At 43.1% G+C, this 20,445-nt stretch overlaps 1 protein-coding gene across 2 annotated transcripts in view; it reads left to right on the plus strand.

Annotated features, from left to right (window-relative positions):
- Window positions 1-20,445, plus strand: part of LUZP2 (leucine zipper protein 2) — a 593,960-nt gene that overhangs the window by 537,353 nt on the left and 36,162 nt on the right. For both annotated transcript variants that reach the window (XM_053252886.1, XM_053252876.1), the window contains one exon: window positions 18,060-18,149. In XM_053252886.1, the coding sequence (XP_053108861.1) occupies window positions 18,060-18,149 (90 nt within the window). The remainder of the gene's footprint in view (window positions 1-18,059; window positions 18,150-20,445) is intronic.

A 20,445-nucleotide genomic window follows, 5' to 3' on the forward strand; every position in this document is an offset into this window, starting at 1 on the left:
AAGGCAGCTGCTGCTCTGTGAGACTGTTCTGCTGAGAAGTATTTTTCACAGTTGTTAGAACTTGAAACTGAGATGTAAGATGAAATGCAGGGTTCTGTGGCAGAAAATGGATATTTGTGGAAATAATGGGTTACGTACTGAAGTGAGCTCCTATTTGTCCATCACTCTCAATTTTGTTGTTAAAAACACACTCCTTTCTTCAATGTACCTTTTATGTGGTAGAATCAATGAAATTAAAGCAGCAGCCCAGCCGTCCAAGCAGATTTTTCAAAATTGGATCACTCCTATTAAAACATCTCTAATCCATCTCCCAGTTTTTGCTACCACATTGTTGAGTGGCAAAAATGTGCGCAGCAGCATTATTTTGGAAATGTTTAACAAATATTTGCGAGAAAGTCTGAAAACCATTTTTTGGCTCCTGAGTGGCTGCCACTTATTTCACTCCAGAAGCCCTTTTGGGATGACACTACATTGTAATGCAATGACAGGCCATGCTGGTGGGAAATTATGTTGTGATCATAATTTCCTAGGTGTGTGGGGAATCATCTGGGCGTGTGGGGAGCGCACCCAGCACAGGAGGAACAGTCGTCTGTGGAGAAGGTAATTCTAACAGGCCATTCCAGGGGAAATAAAATGCTGCCATCAGATAACAATTCTTGTCATCATTGTTTGCTATTTCTGCAGACATTTCAAAGGATAATAAAAGCAAGAAATATGGGTCCTTGCCCTTAAGCAACTTGCAATCTACACTCAAAATCTAATTCTTAATAAATCTTTGTGCTTAGGCTTATTGTTTATATATAGAGAGAACAATTTTTCCACACATCCCCAAAAGTAGGAAATACATTCTTGTTAAAAGTAAGTTCCTGAAGTCCATTATTTCTCAGGGATTGTAGATTAAGGTAGTGTTGAAGGCTCACCCCTGTCTTTAATAGAGCACTTTTTGAGCCTAGTCCCTGTAAGTAGGGCTTTTAACAGTGTCTAAGACTTTTTCGAAAAAGAATAGAGTATCCTTCAGCTATAGAAATCCCAGGGAATGCTTTGTTGTATCTCTTTCAGATGGTTGTTACTGTCAGAGACTGATCCCAGCAGAGCTGCTTCACACTGTTAGCAACTGGTTTGGCTAGGCATTCTGGAGGGAAGAGTGATGTAGCGTACAGAACTATACTGCTTGAAAATTGAAAAGTATTCTCCTATGGTTTTTTTGTCAATATGACATCTTAGGAAGCTGCATTTCCCCCCCAGCAGCAGTAAATATTTTGAAACAGAAGGGGGGGGTAAACAACACAACAACATTTTAAAATTAATATTTCTAATCTATCTAGAAGTATGCTATAGGAATGTTTGAAGGGAGTGGAGAAAAGGATGGGAGCTAGAATCCAGTTCTGCGTGAAAATCATAGAGCAGTGTAATGTTCATTGAAAATCTCAGGAGTTTAAAAAAAAATCTATGGAATCTTTCCCCTTGATGTAAGCTATCTAGCACTAGTAACCATAATAGTGAGTGACGGATGTTCAGAGGTTGTTCTCATGAGCAGGCAAACTCAGCCTGGGCTTGGCTGCCCATGAGAACTGCTGAGATCCCTATGGATCCCTTCAGTGCTGCAGCACTAAACCCAGCGCCAAAGCCAGGCCCTTAATCTGGCTGCCTGGATCATGTGCCAGCTGCTGGGATTGCGTGTCACTGACACAGAGACAGATGCCTAGAGCACCCATCCCTTGGAGGAATCCCCCAGGGGGAATCCCTTGGTGCATGGTGCACTGTGGGATACCTGGAGTTTGAGCATGATCCATGCTCCCACCAAGCATAGGATGATTGTCCTGGGAAGAAGGCAAGGTTGGTAAAGCCTTCCTACCATCTGCTCAGTAGGACATGTGAATGGCCCCTCAGCATTTTATGTGCCATGTGTTGATAGAGATACCTCTATTTCTATCTAAATGGCATTTAAACCATATAAAGGGTAGTTATGCATACATGAATAAGAGACATTGGAGTATGGCTTTGACTGGACGCGGGACTGTAGCTCACTGGGTAAAACATCTGCTTAGCATGCAGAAGGTTAAAGGTTCAATCTCTGGCATCTCCAGGTAGGGCTAAGAAAAATTCCTGCCTGAAGCTCCAGAGATGCTGCCAGTCAGAGATACTGAACTAGATGAACCAATGGTCTTGATTCAGTAGATGGCAGCTTCCTCTGTTTCTATGCATATGTTATACTATTAAAAGTTAAATATACTATTAAAATATACTATACTATTAAAAACTGGGGGGTGGGCAACAAAATGGCAAATGAGGTTCAATGTAAGCAAGTATAAAGTGATGCACATTCAGGCAAAAAACCACAACTTCACATATATGCTGATTGGATCTGAGCTGTCGGCGACTGACCAGGAGAAAGATCTTGGGGTCATGGTGGACAGCTTATTGAAAGTGTTGACTCAGTGTGCAGCAGCTTTGAAAAAGGCTCATTCCATTCTAGGAAACATTAATAAGGGGATGGAAAATATAAATGCTAATAATATAATGCCCTTATACAAATCCATTTTGCAGCCACATCTAGAGTACTGCGTACAGCTTTGATCACTGTATTTTAAGGATATTGTGGAACTGGGAAAGGTGCAGAAAAGGGCTACCAAGATGATCATGGGCCAAGAGCATCTTCCTTATGAGACTAGGCTACAGCACCTGTGGTCTTTACCTTGGAAAAGAGGCAGCTAAGGGGAGACATGATCAAGGTATATAAAATTATGCATGGAGTGGAGAGGGTGATCAGAGAGAAATTTTTCTCCCTCTCTCACAACACAAGAACCATGGTCCACCCCATGAAAATGAAGGTGGGGAAATTTACGACCAACAAGAGGAAGTACTTTTTCACACAGCGCAGAATTAATCTGTGGAATTCTTTGCCATGGGATGTGGTGATGGCCACCAGCTTGGATGGCTTTAAAAGGGGCTTAGACAAATTCATGGTGGACAGGTGTCTCAACAGCTGCTAGTATGGTGGCTGTGGGCCACCTCAAGCCTCAGAGGCATGATGCCCCTCAATACCAGTTGCAGGGGAGCAACCACAGGAGAGAGAGCATGTACATACCTCTTGCCTGTGTGCTCCCCAGAGGCATCTGGTGGGGCACTGTTGGAAACAGGGTACTGGACTAGATGGGCCTTGTGCCTGATCTAGCAGGGCTGTTTTCTTGTTCTTAAGTTCTGTGTTATTTCTATGAGACTTGATGGGCCGAGGAACATGTTGATGGTTTTGTTTGCATATAATTAAGGTTTTCAAATTTAATGTTTGTATTCATTAAGACACAATCTTATTACAACTATTGTGCAGCAATACATACACCTGTGCGGTGTGCACTATTTTTAATACATACTTTTTAAAGAGAATAAAGAAATTGAACTATTTCCAATGTGCCTTGTTCTCTCAACTCTGGCTTGGTCCTGTGAAGGGCAATAGGAAGCACTATCTATACTAAAATAAAGAAATGGAATGTCCATAAATATCCCAGCATTGTCCTCTGAACAGACAGTGCCTTTTTGGCAGGGATCCAAATAATAGCTTACAATTCTGATGTAGTCCCAGCTGGGAGGGAGGAGGCACAATCTCCCAGAAGTTCTCTGTGCTGTGGCTACTGGTTGTAGTCGGGCTGACTTTCACTTTGGTTATGAAGGTACCAAACTGAAGTACAAGTTAATGTGGTTGGGTTCACACACACAGAGAGAGAGAGAGAGAGAGAGAGAGAGAGAGAGAGAGAGAGAGAGAGAGAGAGAGAGAGAACAAGCCCTAGTGTTGGAACCAAAATTGATCCAAAGTTACATCTGAAAAAAGATTTCCGATTTCCTCCACTGAGGAACTAAAATTCGAACATGAATTTCTGGGATCTGCCCAAAGAGAAAGAAGGGTCTTATGAAATTCTGAGGTTCTCTCTGGAATGTTTGGTGTTTTCCTCCATCCAATGTTCAACTTGGAGTTTTGTAAATAAGCCCCAATTTTACAAGGACACTATAAACTCAGATATCTTTAAAGGAAGCCAAAATCTTTGCTGGTTTTCTACCATGCCTGCTTGGGGAAGTGGGGATGTGTAACATCATAAATGCAAGGAACTATAAATAATTTCCCCTCTAGATGCATATGGTTTTATCAGGCATCTTTGGTTCAAAGAAGCAAGGGGAAGATCAGCTGTTGGTCAGATAATCAAGAGTTATTATAAGTTTTCTTCTAAACATTCTGAAAGAGAATTTCGAGCTCTGATAACTGAACTGTGGTCACTGGAGTGAGGGGAAATTTGGTCTGTTCCCACACACTGGCCATAAGATACAGATCTGCTGGGAGTCTCATAGAGAATCAAAATTCTGGCATCATTTTCCAATGTTTCTCCTTGTGTGGTATCTTAAAATTCTCTTTGAATGTTACAATCTCTTAGCTTTGTGTATCAACTTCTCGTTTAATCTCTGAGGCTATTCACACATGTGTGCAAAATCGGGCTAAAGGAGCCCAGCCTGGTTTTGCACGCACGTGTTAACCGCTGAGATTGGACTGATGCCGGTGGCACTGCAGCAGCAAACCCGCCTAACTAGCCATCCTTTAAAATGAGGTTAAGGGAATGAGCGTTCCTTTCACCCCATTTTTTAATCATCTGGCAGCCACAGCTGCTTGCAGCTGCGGCTGCCAGACTGTGGGGAGCCCAAGGAGGGTAGGGGGATCTCCATGATGCATTACACACTTGTGCAGTGCATTATGGTATTTCCGGGGGCGCTCCCCGCTGCCTAGGTGCACAGGGAATCATCTGGGAGGGTGGGGAGTGCACCCAGCACAGGAGGAACAGTTGTCTGTGGGGAAGGTAAGTCTAACCCGCCTTCCCCACAGCCCACTCTGGAACCCTTCTCACTGCTCGTGAGAAAAGGCTCTCTGTCTTATCACCAGAAGCTAAAAAATTGGAATCTCTTTATACTCAGCATGTTATCAGCCCCTTTGCTCAGCTTTGGAGGCACCCCTTTAATAACTGTTCTCCTTCAAAAGAAATCTCCCATTGAAAGTGGCTCATCAAGAAATGTTCCCTTGTGGCAAATCCGAGGTTCTGAACAGGAACTGTCCATCTTAGGACAAATCCACAGAGATAGGCCTATTCATCAGAATCTGACACCAATCCTGCAACAATACATTTAGGACATTCAATAGAAAAGAAGCTTGAAGACAAAAATGGCACTTAGTTGTGTAACATCCATTAACAATGAATCAATATCCTATCCATGACAAGCTCTACTTCTCTCACTCATCTGAAATATTCAGGTTTTTGATCACCTTGGTGCCTGCTCCTTTACATCTCCACTGATCTTTCTAAGTTGAGAAGCAGGATAAGGGGCAATGCAGTGGCAGAATAGAATAATAATTCATAGCTCATTTCTTGTTGTTATTTGTGTTTCTTGCCATGGATAAAGTATCTATGGGCAGACAAATGTTTCAGTATTTGGCATAATGTTGATAATTTTAATATGAAATAATGTGAATGTAATACTGTGGATAAATATGATTAAAATTATTCTTAAGTTTTAGTCAATATAAAATGTATCACAACTATAGGTATTAGTTTGCCTTATTTTAAAAACATGAAAACAGAAAGCAGCAACTAGTGAACAACAATGAAGAACAGAATCTTAGGGATTGTGATCTCCACAAAACATGGTTCGGTAGCACTTTCTGAGCACAGAGAAAGAATTCTTACAGAGCTAATTGGTACCTGCAAGTAAATAATCACCACTCTGGGCAATCAGTGCAGCAGATTAAAAAAAAAAATCAAACAACTGAAGGCAAGCTAATTGATCATTCTTTCCCAGCTAGTAGGATTTCTGTGTTCTGAATGAATAAGATGCTTTGTGGAGGGACTGGTGATTGGCACTGGCTTGGGTAAAGGGTTGGGCTAGATTGACTGTGATAATCTAGGATTCTTTTCAGAATTTGCCGGGGGGGAGAAAAAAAACCAACCCCAACGCAAACACTACATTTTCATTAAAGTAGCTAGGAACATGAAAGTGTCTGTGCTGCACTATTAATCCAATATTATGACAAATGCCTGAACATAACTAAGTACATATTATCTATATATAGAACCTATATTCATTAAAATATAAAAAGCCATTTGGTTTAAGATGAAATTGTCACTCATGCTCTAAAAAGCATGGAAATTGCAGGTTAAAATGTGCTCCTAAAACTTCGCATCATGTAAGCAATAAAGTCTTTATAGAATCATGTATACTGCCTTAACCCACGCAGAACATCTGCTCACTAATACTCAATTGCTCCCCTCACCCCCTGCCACAGCCGCCTCACCTCAGAGATTTCTCCACCCTCACCAGAGCTGCACTCCTCCTCCTCCTCCAACCAGTTGCTACCATCCTGCTCACCCCCTTGGTCACTCTTCCATCCCTTTACGCCATCCCACTCACCTCTCTTGGTCACAGCTGCAGCGTTGCTGGTGCCTATTGGCCAAGCTGCAGCCCCTATTGGCTGTAGCAGCAGTGGTTGACCGGGCCCTTCCTCATTCCACTCAGGCCACTGACAGGCCAGGGCCTGTCCCTTGCCTGCCTGCCTCCCTCCACCAATGGCCTCATTAGCCCCAAACAGCAGCAGTGGTTGACTGGGCCCGTCTTTGCTGCCAATAGGCGCCACCATGACTGCTCATTCCCCTCAGGCCACTGACAGGCTCAGGCCCATCCCTCGCCCTTCCTTCTTTCTCTCTTCCCCGCCCTTCTTTTTCTCTTTTCTCTCTCCTCCACTCACTCTCCCCCTCTGTCCTTCTTCCCCTCCTTCCTCCCTGCCTCCCCACTCCTTTTCTGAGTTAACAGATCTTGTTCATCTTGTTTCCTCATCTAATTCACACAACAGCAGCCTCCTTCTCCTGAAGGGGCTCTTTCCTCCCTCACGACCCCTCTCTTCACAGACCCCTGCCCTCTATCTATCTATCTATCTATCTATCTATCTATCTATCTATCTATCTTCCTCTCCTCTACAATCATCTTCCAACCAGTAACACATTCCAACTGACCTTAACCATCACAGGCTCCTCCTCCCTATCTGCATATGGAATCCCCACTGCCCAATCACCACAGTGCTTCTGCCTGTGAACTCTCGCAAGAGCTGCCACACAGAGGATTAGCCATGGGTATGCCTTAGAGAATTATATATATACTAGCTCATCCCACACAGAGCATCTGTGCATCAGTACACTCCCCCCCCCCAACCTTCTGCCCCAGTTAGTTTTTCCCCCACCCTTCAGGTCCAGTTAGTTCTCAACTTTCTGCCCCAGTTTCCCCTGCTCTCCCCCCACCTTCTGCCCCAGCCTCCCCTGCCCTCCCCACACCTTCTGCCCCAGTCTCCCCTGCCCTCCCCACACCCTGCCCCAGTTGTCCCTGCCATCCCTCCATTTTCTGCCCCAGTCTCCCATGCCCTCCCCACCTTCTGCCCCAGTCTCTCATGCCCTCCTCACCTTCTGCCCCAGTCTCTCATGCCCTCCCCCACATTCTGCCCCAGTCTCCACTGCCCTCCTCCCACCTTCTTCCCCAGTCTCCCCTGCCCTCCCCCACCTTCTGCCCCAGCTTCCCCGCCCTCCGCACCTTCTGCCCCAGTCTTTCATGTCCTCCCCTCCACCATCTGCTCCAGTCTCCCCTCTACCTTCTGCCTGCCAGCCCACCCACCCTCTGCCCCAATCTCCCCCCCACACCTGCCTGCCAGCCTGACCTCCTGCCATCCTGCTCCTGAGGATGGCGGGGCTTTGCCCACTGCGTGCCCTCCTCCCGCCACACATCCTGCTCCATCGCGGCCGCCCATCACACATCCTCCTCATTCATCCTCACCCACCACACATCCTCACCCATCGCACGTCTTCCCACTGTACGTCCTCCTCTGTCCTGGCCCATCCTCCTCTGTCCCGGACGCCTTAGAGAATTCACCCGCCGCCCGTCCTCCTCCATCCTGGCCTGTCCTCCTCTGTCCTGGCACCCATTACCGGTGCATGAGGCAGCATGCTGTAACTCTCACGGGATCTCGTGAGAGTTCCACCACGCATCCCTACTCATCCCCATGCATCCCTATGCATCCCCATGCATTCTGGCTTAGAGAATTAATTATACATATATTTTTAAAGTCAGATTATGCTGACTTTATAAATCAGGCTTCATTCACTCACACTTTCCCTTGGTCACTTATCCTAGACATTGGGCTAGAAAGGGATAATTTCTACTGAGGCAGCTTCCCTGCTAGAGATGGCCTTGCTGAATTTTATTACTATTTATTATTTAAAATATTTATGCCCCACCTCTCCAGTACAAAACTGCTCGAGCCAATACTGGCTCACAACACTAAAAGTAATATAAAGTGTAAAACAATAAGACAAAACAGCATAGAACAAAATAAATTAAAACAAACTCAGTTATTTATTATTTTAATGAAAATATTTTAAACAAACAAAGATAAAATAAAGTCCATCATTTTATCATTAAAATATTTTTAAAGCCTCTCTAAACAGAAAGTTCTGTGTGATACATCTCTGCAGTGTTTTCTTAAAGACTTTATTTGTTTTTATACTCTAAGCATGTTGTTTTTATTGTGTTTTTATTGTATGTTTTTAACTTTTGTAAACCGCCTTGGGGCTATATTTTAACGAAAGGCAGTATAAAAAGGCAAAAATAAATAAAAATAAATAAATAAATAAAGTGCTACCTTCTCTAATAAAAGGTCAGTCAGAAATACAGCAGGTGCTATAGTATCCTCCATGAACTTTTCTCCCATCTCCATTCAGACAGATGGCAATGAAAGGGTTTTTTCTTGCCCTTCAGCCTGAATGGAGGAGGGAAGGAGGATTGCTCAGTTATTCCTGCTCCATGCCCAGTTTTTCACTGTATTTCCTTGCTTGTCAATGAAGAACATGAACACAGGTATCATCACCATGTTTCCTTAGCACATAGTGACACATTCCCTCCCACAAAATAGGAAGAAAATTAGGGTGTTTTGAGATGGAGTTCAAAATGCATGGGAACCGACTATGGATTTAAATTTATTTATTTTATTATTTATTAATTAGATTTGTACACCTCCCCAAACTTTCATCTCTGGGAGTTTAACAATAGTATAAAACAAGTTAAAATATATACAAAAACTTAAAACAATTTAACAATTTAAAAATCACCTACAAATTAAAACCTTGATTATTATTATTTTTTTACTGTAATGTAAAATTACTGTAAGGTTTTTATTTACTGTGTTTTGACTTGTTTTATGTCGCTGTAAACGGCCCAGAAATGAAAGTTTGGGGCAGTGTACAAATCTGATAGATAGATAGATAGATAGATAGATAGATAGATAGATAGATAGATAGATAGATAACTGTACTCCTGGCCCCCTTATTAGCTCCATTCAGTGTCAGGGAGGGTGCATCCATGTGTTCAAATAGTACCCCTACAATTTTACAGTACTGTATCATGTTTATCTTGTTGAGCATGAACTGGACAGTAATGTGTAGCTCAACATAAGTTTACAGGGAGTTGTTTGTCAGTTAAACAATAACTGCGTAAATGGGCCAGTTAGAGAAACTCATGGAGCTATTGGCCAAGCTGGCTGAATGGAACTTCCACATGTTCCTCATGTTCCATTGCAAAGTCAGTATACTTCTCAAGACCTGATGCTGGGGACATGCAATGGGAGGATTGCTAAATTAACTCCCCAGTTAACTCCTCATTAACTCCTACATTAACTCCCCAGTGTACTCCACTCTATGCTCAAAGATTTTCAAACAGGGGATTATTATAAATTCAAAGTAAAAACAAAGGCAACAATGGAAGTAGTGCTGTGCAGCTGCCTGGAAGCTGTTCAAAGTAGTACAGCAGCTGTCCTGCTGTGCTGCACTGTCAAGGCTGCCTTGTGTATTGCACAGCAGCCCCAGTGGGTCCCTGACACTCATGTTCTGTTGCGTGGAATGCTGGTCCCTGTCTGGAGTTTCATCGAGGCAATAATATGAGTAGAGCAGACTCTTCTTCCCAAATAGTTTACAAGCAACAATCTTAGTTCATATTTTAAGAGAAAATGAAAATGAAATGTCCTTGGAAGAGCAATTCTGGAAAAACTACCAAGGAAGTAAGCCCTTCTCTCTAAGTACATTCACAGACCAATATGTTGAGTGTTGTTATTGTTATAAACCAGTATCCCAACAGCTTTAATCATAGCTATGGGCAATGTATTTTTGATCCCCCCACTGATGCTTCAGAGGATGCAAGAAAGGCTTCAGTTTTTCACCATACAGCAGCGGATTGCTGTTGCCATTTGGTCCTATCATGCTGCCCTTACCTTCTGTGAAAACTGTGACCAGTCAACTATCTTTGTTCCAACTATCAAGCAACAAAACTCCCAGATATGCACTGAGGAAAACTAGCTTGAAAAAAACCATATCCAACAGCACCTAACACCTTGCCAAGATTAGGGTTAGTCCTGGCCTATTATATGCCATCTGTCTGGCTGCTCATCTGTCATTATTGCTGCCTCACAGGGAGTTTGGGCTGCCTTCACCAGGCTTCTACTTGCCAGATTGAAGCCACAGGATGAAACCTAATATTAAAGTGGGCATTTTGATAGAAGTGTCATGATGTTTAAAATTTGAGTTGCCATACCTCCAAGGCAAAGAAGAAAAATCTTTGCCAATTTTAGTAGCATTTGTGTCTAAATTTAAGATAAAACCTAAATGTCTACTAACACCTCAGGGTGAAGTCATATATTTCAAATCTGCCATGGTAATTGGCTTAATAGCCCGTGTCTTCAGTTCAGCAGATTTCCCCCATTGATATAACAGCATAGTTTGATTTTTTTAAAAGAAAAACTGTCAGTTTTCATTGTGTTTGTTCCATCCTTTTTTGCATTTATATTTTTATTGCTTTTCTATATACCAATGTGACTTCTAGTTCATCTTTCAACATGGTTATATTGTAACATCTATATTTGCTCTTATATAAATATTTTCATCATATTTTACCAACATAATCCTTTAGTTTCATTACTCAAACAAATCCCCCAACTGTTATTTTTACATTTCAAGCCCCATTGATAAATCCAAATTTGAATTGGTTTTTTTCCTATACCGCAAAGAGGGCTTCCAGTCTTCTAAAAAACTTCCTAAATGGCCATCTCTTACTAATACAATAAATTTAGAAATGTCTGTTTTCTTTCGGGATTTCTTCATTGATTAAGCCCAACAGAAAGAGTTCAAATCTCTTGTGACATACATTTGAGAATTTTTTAAAATTCATCGTAAATCATATCCTAAGGCCTCGTGTTTGTTCCATCTTTATGATACAAATTTCAAGTTTTTTCTCATTGGGGATAAACAGGCACACAAACATCCCTTATTAAAACTACATAGTCCATGTCTTATCATGTTGATTGGATTATTTCAGAGTTAAAATACAGAATTGGTGTGCAGAAGGGCATGAGTTTAAGATGCTTAATATATTTTATATCCCTTACCAAAATGTCTAGAATAAAATAGTGTCTTTTTATTTAATCTTCACAACATTCTTAAACAATAGAGCTTCAAGACCGATTAAGACATTATGCTGTATCAGTGTACAGATATCTGTATAGTCGTGCATGTGTTTGTGCGAATGACTGAACCTGCATTCATGTTAAAAGTGAATCTGGATACAAGCCGTTCAAATGCATGGTACAGATAGGAAGTGCACCGCTGTACCTGTGTTCATCATAACAGGTGAATGACTGTACCTGTGTACATATTTGTATCTGTGTATACTGTACTGTCCTTGTATGAGTGTTGAACATTACATGTGATTGGGCCTTCAGTTCTTACATTACTGGGGCAGCAACGTCTTCACATGGTGAGGAGCAAGCTCATTTCCTCCACTGTGAGCCATCTAGTGTGAACATCTAGTGTGAAACAGACACTTTATAAAAAAACTTTTATAAAGTTTTATAAAGTAAACTTTATTTTAAAAAAAGAGGGTGGGAATATAATGTAAACTGGACGCACAGCAGCAGCAGAGCTTTTGGAGAGCCAGCATAGCATAGTGGTTAGAGTGTTGGAGGACCGGGAAGACCTGAGTTTGAATCCCCATTTAGCCATGAAACTCACTGGGTGACTCTGGGCCAGTCATGTATCTCTCAACCTAACCTATCTCACAGGGGTTGTTGAGAGGATAAAGATAACTATGAACACCGCTCTGGGATCCTCGGAGGAAGAACGGGATATAAATGAAATGAAATGAAATGAATAAATAAATAAATAAAATGGAGAATCCACACAGAATGCCTGATAAGTTTGTCTACATAGTGGAGGGGAAGTGGATAGTGGATGCGACACTAACCAAGGCAAATGCATGAACCATGACAAAGTCAACAACAGAGAGGCCACATTCACACGTAATGCAAAACCGGAGCTGAAGGGGCCAGAGGTTGCCAGACTTGAATGTCTGAATGCAGGATAGCCCCTCCTAACCCGGTTTTGTGAGGAGTGCAAACTGAGGTTCCACACTCCTAACTCCAATTTAAAAACTTCGGGTTGTAGTGAGTTTTGCCTCCCCAATCTGAGGTTTAATGCAGCCTGCATTAGGTCCAAATGAGGAACTGCAGGAGTTGAAACTGGAGTTGAGGAAGGAAGCTCCTCCCTCTCTCCAGCTGTGATTAGCTGCATGGGTTGTTCTTCATCCAAGAAGGAATCCCACACAACCAGTTTGCCCTCCTAACTGCAGTCTCGCTGACTGAGGAGAGAATGCTCTCGGTTACATCTGAATTTGGACAGAAGAGCAGGGGTGGGGAGCGGAACCATGGGTCCTTTGTACCCAAGGTTCTGTGTTGTGTGCAGATACAGCCAGAGATTTAATTTAAGGTCCCTCAGAGAACAAATTGTTGGATCCACTTGTTTAATTCTGAATTTCTGTAACAATGGAAGCAGGAACTTTTTTCACTCCATAGATGTGTACCAATTGCTAAGGTTTTTTTTTTTAATGAATGCAAAGGTGTTACAATCAGATCCAAAAGGCACTGCATGTGAGAAGCAATAGGAGTGTTTGAAAATTAGCTTCAGTGAAGACACTGTGAAATGGCATACCAAAGTCAAAAAAGGTCAGTAAGTAGAAGCATCGTGATTAGAGAGCAGCACAGCTGTATTAGGCAGTGAAGAGATAATGAAAGACCAGGAAGATTATAATAATACAAAGAAGAGAAATGGTAAGTAGTTTATAATGAAAGGGGAAATATATGGACAGAAGCAGAGAAAAATTAGGAAGCATAGACTGGAACAGGAATGTATCATTTATTCCAGCACAGAATTTGGAAAGCAACTCAGAGAAATAATGAGTTTGGCTTGCTTTTCTGTTTCAAGTAACCTGAGTTCCCCCGCCCCCCTGAAAGCTGTGCAAACACAAATGGATTTTAGTTTCATCAGCAAGCCCATGCATAAGTTAAATGGGCTGCAAACGGCTTTGCTTAATTCTTAAGTGCCTGAAATTTGAAACTTGATTTTTGGTCAAGCATGAAAAGGTCTCACCTGTAAATCTCTATAATTTGTGAAAGTAATTCTGGATGCAGATCCCTGAAAATATCGCACGCACAATCCTGAAATATGAAAAACTCCAGCAGTCTTTGGAAATGCTAAGACAAATTGGAAAAGAAGCTAGGAGCTCTTTCCAAAATGTTTCACCCCTGAGTGCACTGTGGTATTTATACTGGATAAATAGACTGCTAACTAGGTTTTTATTCAGCTAGCGAATGCTGTATTCTTTGTAATTAGGTTGTAAATTGTAATTAGATATTTATTATTAGTAATTGCATATTTTACTATTGTAATTCTTAATGTTGTTTGACAGTCAGCAGCCTGTGCAATGCTGAAGAAAGCACCTCACAAGTAGCTTTTCAAATAATGGACCACATTCTCCACAACATTAGGAGGTCTGTGCAACTCTCAGGGGACATATTTCTGGCTGACAGTGAATGGGGCTTCTGCAGGGAGAGGAGAGAAGCAAATGTCACTTTGCTATCAGCAGAGCTGCACATGAAGTCTTCAGCATAGTTAGTGTCTAGAAGCTCTTGCACTGCTCTCCTAAGTCTGTGGAGAATGTGGGCTGGTACATTTTAAAGGATTTTGGTACTGGGTGACTTCAGTGTTCACATTGGGGCTAGTTTGTCTGGTGCAGCTCGGGAGTTCATAGCGGCTATGACCACTATGGGCCTATCCCAACTGGTCACAGTGCCAACACACACTGCTGGTAACACCCTCAATTTGGTCTTTTGCTCAGATCAAGGTGGTGTTTCTTGGGTGGAGACTTCTAGGTTGTCTCCATTGCAATGGACAGTCCACCATCTGGTTAAGGTTGGTTTCATGGCCACAAACCACCTCTTCAGAGGTGCAGGATCTATTAGGATGGTCTGCCCAAGAAGGCCATTGGATCCTATAGGGTTCCAAGAGGTCTTGGAGGGTTTTAGGGTTGGTTCTGCTAGTGTGATTCTGTTGGTGCCCTGGTGGAGAACTGGAATAGGGAGCTTACCAGGGCAGTAGACACTATCGCCCCTAAAAGCCTTCTACGTTCTGTTTCACAATAAGCTCCATGGTATGGTGTAGTGGTTAGAGTGCTGGACTAGGACGGGGGAGACCTGAGTTCAAATCCCCATTCAGCCATGATACTAGCTAGGTGACTCTGGGCCAGTCACTTCTCTCTCAGCCTAACCTACTTCACAGGGTTGTTGTGAGGAGAAACTCAGGTATGTAGTACACCGCTCTGGGCTCCTTGGAGGAAGAGTGGGATATAAATGTAATAAAATAATAATAATGATGATGATGATGATGGAGCTGACACGGCAAGGGAGAAGACGAGAGTATAAGTGTGTGGGGGAATCGACTCAGGTTCCCTCTTCTCTGAACATAGATCTGGATTTTTCATTATCCCGCTGTGATTCTCCCGAGCTGACTTGGACACCACAGTTATGGCAGGTTCAACTGCAGAGGTGTCCAGTATCTCCTCTGGTTCAATTAGAATGGATCAGTTTCAATATGTGAATCCTGAGAATGTGGACAAACGCCTTGGAGGTGTTTGGCCTTCCACTTCCTTTGGATTATTGCCCAACGTGGCTTATAACATCTAGGAGGGAGGTTGTTAGAGATGGCCTAGACATCATAAATGCATCACTGAGGGAGGGCAGGATGCTTCCATGTTTGAAGGAGGCAATTGTGAGACCTTTGCTTAAGAAGCCTGCCCTAGAGCCTTCACTGATGGATAACTATAGGCCAGTCTCCAACCTCCCTTGGGTAGGCAAGATAATTGAGAGGGTGGTGGTGATCAACTCCAGGCAGTTTTGGATGATACTGATTATCTGGATCAATTTCAAACTGGCTTTAGAGCAAGTTATGGGGTGGAGACAGTCTTGGTCAGCCTGATGGATGATCTCTGCCAAGGAATGGACAGAGGGAATGTGACTCTGTTGGTTCTTTTGGACCTTTCTGCAGCTTTTGATATGACTGACCATGGGATCCTTCTGGATCGCTTGGGGGATTTGGGAATTGGTGGCACTGCTTTGTAGTGGTTCTCTTCCTATCTCTCCAGTAGATTCCAGATGGTATGGCTTGGAGACAGTTGCTCTCTGAAACAAGAGCTATTTATGGTATCCCTCAGGGCTCCGTCCTATCTCCAATGCTTTTTAGCATCTGCATGAAACCGCTGGGTGAGATCATCAGAAAATTTGGAGCATGGTGTTATCAATTTGCTCATAACATCATCATCATCATCATCATCAGGAAATGGAATAGCCCCACTAAATGCCTGCCTACAGGCATTAATGGGCTAGATGAGGGATAATAAGTTGAAGCTGACTCCAGGCAAGACGGAAGTACTCATGGTAAGGGTTCATACTTCAAGGGTTGTGGTAGATCTTCCTGTTCTGGATGGGGTTGCACTCCCACCAATGGAACAGTTACATAACTTGGGAGTGCTTCTGGACCCAGGCCTCACCCTGGTTTCTCAGGTTGAGGCCATGGACAGGATTGTTTTCTATCAACTTCGGTTGATACAACAGTTATGTCTGTTCCTTGAAGATAATGATGTCATAACTGTGGTGCACTCTTTGGTAACCTCTAGGCTTGACCACTGCAATGCGCTCTACATGGGGCTGCCTTTGTATGTAGTTCAGAAACTTCAGTTGGTTAGGAACATAGGAGGCTGCCATATACTGAGTCAGACCATTGGTCTATCCTGCTCAGTATTGTCTTCACAGACAGGCAGCAACTTCTCCAAGGTTGCAGACAGGAATCTCTCTCAGCCCTATCTTGAAGAAGCCAGGGAGGGAACTTGGAACCTTCTGCTCTCCCAGAAGGTTCAAAATGAAGCGGCTAGATTGGTCTCTGGGGTTTCTCAGAGAGATCATATTATGTGGGTTTTAAAGCAATTGCATTGGCTGCCAATAGGTTTCCAGGCAAAATACAAAGTGTTGTTAATTATGTTTAAAGCCCTAAATGGCTTAGGAACAGGTTACCTGGGAGAGTGCCTTCTTCTGCATGATCCCCTCTGCACATTAAGATCATCAAAAGAGGTCCATCTCTATATACTTCAAGCTCATCTGGCGGTGACTCAGGAGTGGGCCTTCTCTGTAGTCATTCCTGGGTTGTAGTATGTGCTCCCTATAGATATTCATGGATTAACATCTTTACCAGTCTTTAAAAGAGCCCTTAATACACACTTTTTTAGCCAGGGTTTTAATAATCTCTGGGTGTTTTAATTTTGAATTGCTGTGTAAAATGTTTTAAATTTTGGTAATCTTTGAATGTTTTAAATTTTAATTGCTTAATAGTTGGTTTATTCTGTTTTTGTTGTGCTTATTTTTGTAAACCTTCTAGAGCCCCCAGAGTCAGGTGGTATATAAAATAAATAACTAAATAAATTATTGATGCAACAATACCTTTAATGATTTTTACAGTGCCAGTTATCCATCCCAGATACATCTAATGGGCAACTATCATGATCTTGGTACAGCCATCCACCTTTTGCTGCCAAAGGAGATTGAGGTGGCCTCAGAGCTTTCAACCAGGGGAGCTTTAAGGCTTATAGGCAGGCCTTGTTCCATTCACTAACCCTGCCCTATTGTTGATACCCTCAAGGTTCAGTCAGAAACCCAAGGCTCCTTCCACATCAAGCCCCTCCCCCCCCCTCCCCCCCTCCTCCTCCCCCTCCCCCCCTCCTCCTCCTCCTCCTCCTCCTCCTCCTCCTCCTCCTCCTCCTGGACAGACCCCTCATCACTGGCCATTCCTCCCTTATATAGCTCCTGACAGCTGAGGCAAGTCTCACAAGATCTCACTTTGAGATCTCACAAGAGTTGCTCCCAATCCTGCGAAGCTATGCTGTCTATTGATAGCGAGGCAACATCTTCCAGTTCCTGACAGGGTCAGCGTGAATGCTTCCAGGTGGGTGTATTCTCCCCCCACCCACCCAATAGGGTCCTCCCTGTAGGACCTGTGGGGGGGAAGCCCCAACATGAAGCTTGCCATGTTTACCTATGGCGATCAGCTCTATTCCAGGGATTCCCCTACAGTAACGTTTGAAATGCTTTGCAAAATTTGAACATGGCTTCGATGCATATGGACATCATGGGGCATCTTTGCTAGTGCCAGGCATTCCATCCTCTGCATCCTGAGCTGGGCCTCAAAGACCAAGAAAAAGTGTCAGTGCATGGAGGGCAAATTGTAAGCGAACACAGTTAGTGACATTGTACAACACCACTACTCATCATGTGGCACATCCAAAGTCATCAGCTTTAGGTTCCAAATTCCCACTTTGTGGTGCTTCAGCCAAAATGAGATAGCTGTAATGGTCGTCTTAAACCTGCAGGGGTTTTTGTTTTTGTTTTTGTTTTACTATCTAATAATAATAAATAGTTGTGTTGCTTTTTAAATAAATAGGCCTCTGATTTCAAGGTGACAATTATTTACAACCATTATTTAAAGACTCAGGCATTTATACTCATCTGATTGATACATACTCCTTCTGCCAGTTTTTCACAGTCTTTTATCTTTCTTATCTTCCAGCAAAGAGCTCCTGTAGACAAAGAGACTCTTCAGATTTCCTCAAGAAAAGAAGATAATAATCAAAGCACCTGGGAATGCAATTCTCAAGATGTAAGTTTTTAAAATCCATTTGGAATTCAAGACCTAATGTGTACTGTATGCAAACCATAAGGACCACAGATACATATTTATTTTATTTTAACAATCAGAAAATGACATAGTGTTATATTATAAAAACATCATAGCTTTATATTCAGGTGCTGCAAAGATAGATGCTTTTTGATGTAAATGTCTAGTCTCCCTGGCTTTCCTTGGAAAATTAATTAATAGTGTTTGCAAAGTCTCTGAGAAAGGAAGGCAGCTTTAGGAGAGTTCATGATTAACTAGCTGTAATCCACTTGCTAGATTTGGATGGTAATTTACCATGCCAAATCTATTTATTTTCCAATATAGGTGTGTTGTTTTTATTTTATAATTGTCCAGAGAGGCTAGCTGTTCTTATCTCCAAGGATGGAATGGTGAGGGGGTCCGAGGAGGCAGGAACGGGTGGCAGCAGCTGGAGAAAAGCGGAGGAAAGACTGCCAACGGGCGGGGACTTAGCTCCAGTGGAGGAAGGGCAGAGTCCTGAACAGGGGAGTAACTATAATAGGGCAAGGGGAGACAGTTGTATGGGGTGGGGGCCTACTACCTTGGGGTCCCCCCAGAGGAAAGTCACATGACTGACTCCCCCAGCAGTGCACCCACCCGGGCTTCCTTCAGTTGTATTCAACCTCCGAAATTGATGTGAGTGTTAAGACCTGGAGCTACCAGAACAGCATGTCTTTCTCTAGTACCATTAAATGACTTGCATCGTCCACAATTTACAAAACCTTTTAAAAAATAATTGAGGATGATGTTCTATTGTGGCACATAAGTTTATATATATATGTGTGTGTGTGTGTGTGTGTGTGTGTGTTTTGTTACCACTATTCAGCCTCATTTAAGATTTCTTTACTTCATGAGCTGAGCTTCAGTGGTGGGGGGCATTTTAAAATCTTGTCTCTGGGCCCACTCCAACCTTGCTACGCCCCTGGCCCTGAAAGGACCAAAGGGGAGGAACATGAGGATAACATCAGCAGCATGCCTCCCAAAGAGAGGGGGTCTGAGCAGTAGGGATGTGCACGGAACCGTGGCAGGGAGGCTTGATGGGGGTGCAGCTTTAAGAGTGGGGGAGGGTGCACTTATTCTTCCTGTCGCTTTCCCCCGCTGGCATTCTCTTTTTTTGGAAAGTTAATTGGGGCAGCAGCGTACCTCCCTGGTCGGAATGTGGCTGGAAATCCCTGATGTGCCTGTGCCTCAATTAGCTTTCTTTAAAAAAAGGATGCCAGTGGGGGGGGGGATGGTGGGAGGGGTAAGTGCACCTTCTCACGTTCTTAAAGCGGCACCCCTGCTGCTGTCGAACCGGCGGAACCATAAAGGGCCTCCGAACCAGTACCGTGCACATCCCTACTGAGCAGGAGGAGGGAGAAGGGGGAGAGGCATTGGAAGCAGTAGTAAATGGTAGTCAATTACAGCGAATAAAGAGGGGTGTTGGCCCCGTAATTGGGGGTGGGCAATGCATAACCTGTGAGGAGGGATATAAGGAGCTGGCTGGGGATGAGAGGCTGGCTGATGGTGAGTGTCAGGGCCCCCTGGAGAGGGGAAGACACAAGGAGCAAGCAGCCTGGGACAGAGGAGGCACAGGGTGATGCTCAAACCATCCCTGTCCCTACTCTGAGTCCGGACCCGGTAAGCCTAGCCAGGCCTGGTAAAGGGGACGGGGACGTGTAGCTGGACAATAATGCACATTGACATGTCTGCTGTCCTTAGGTGCCAGGTATAAATAATATCTGTGCTTTGTGGTGTGATGTTTTTTGTGCCAAGTATCACATCATAATGCAAGATGATGGTATATGCCCCGTGTCATGGGAGAATATCCCTAGGGAAAATAGTGGATCCAGAACTGGAGGAGTATCTTATTGCCTTGGTGATGTCATTGAAGTGCTGGTCATGTTTGGCGACGAGATAATGTAATTATGTAAAAATCCCATTGGGAATGAAACACACCTCCCCTTGATACAGGATTTTTTTAAAAAAGCAAGATACTTAATCAGAAGACACATATGAGATCATTGGTTCCAATGGAATGTTCATATCTGTAACCTGGCTTGTTGGTGCTGTGCTGATTGGACAGTGGCGAGCAAAGTGGTGTTCACTTGACTGTCTCTTGGTCTGCATGTGTTCATCTAAAAATCATTAGAAAGATAATGCTCTTAGAAATTCATACAGTTTAGCTTTAATTATTCAGTTATTTGTGCTATTAAATGATATGTTTGTGCACTCTCCAGATGCATATTTAATCAGGATACAACGAAAGTGATCAGGAATA

The sequence above is a fragment of the Hemicordylus capensis genome, chromosome 1 (genome assembly GCF_027244095.1).
Source record: "Hemicordylus capensis ecotype Gifberg chromosome 1, rHemCap1.1.pri, whole genome shotgun sequence".
Lineage (NCBI taxonomy): Eukaryota > Metazoa > Chordata > Lepidosauria > Squamata > Cordylidae > Hemicordylus > Hemicordylus capensis.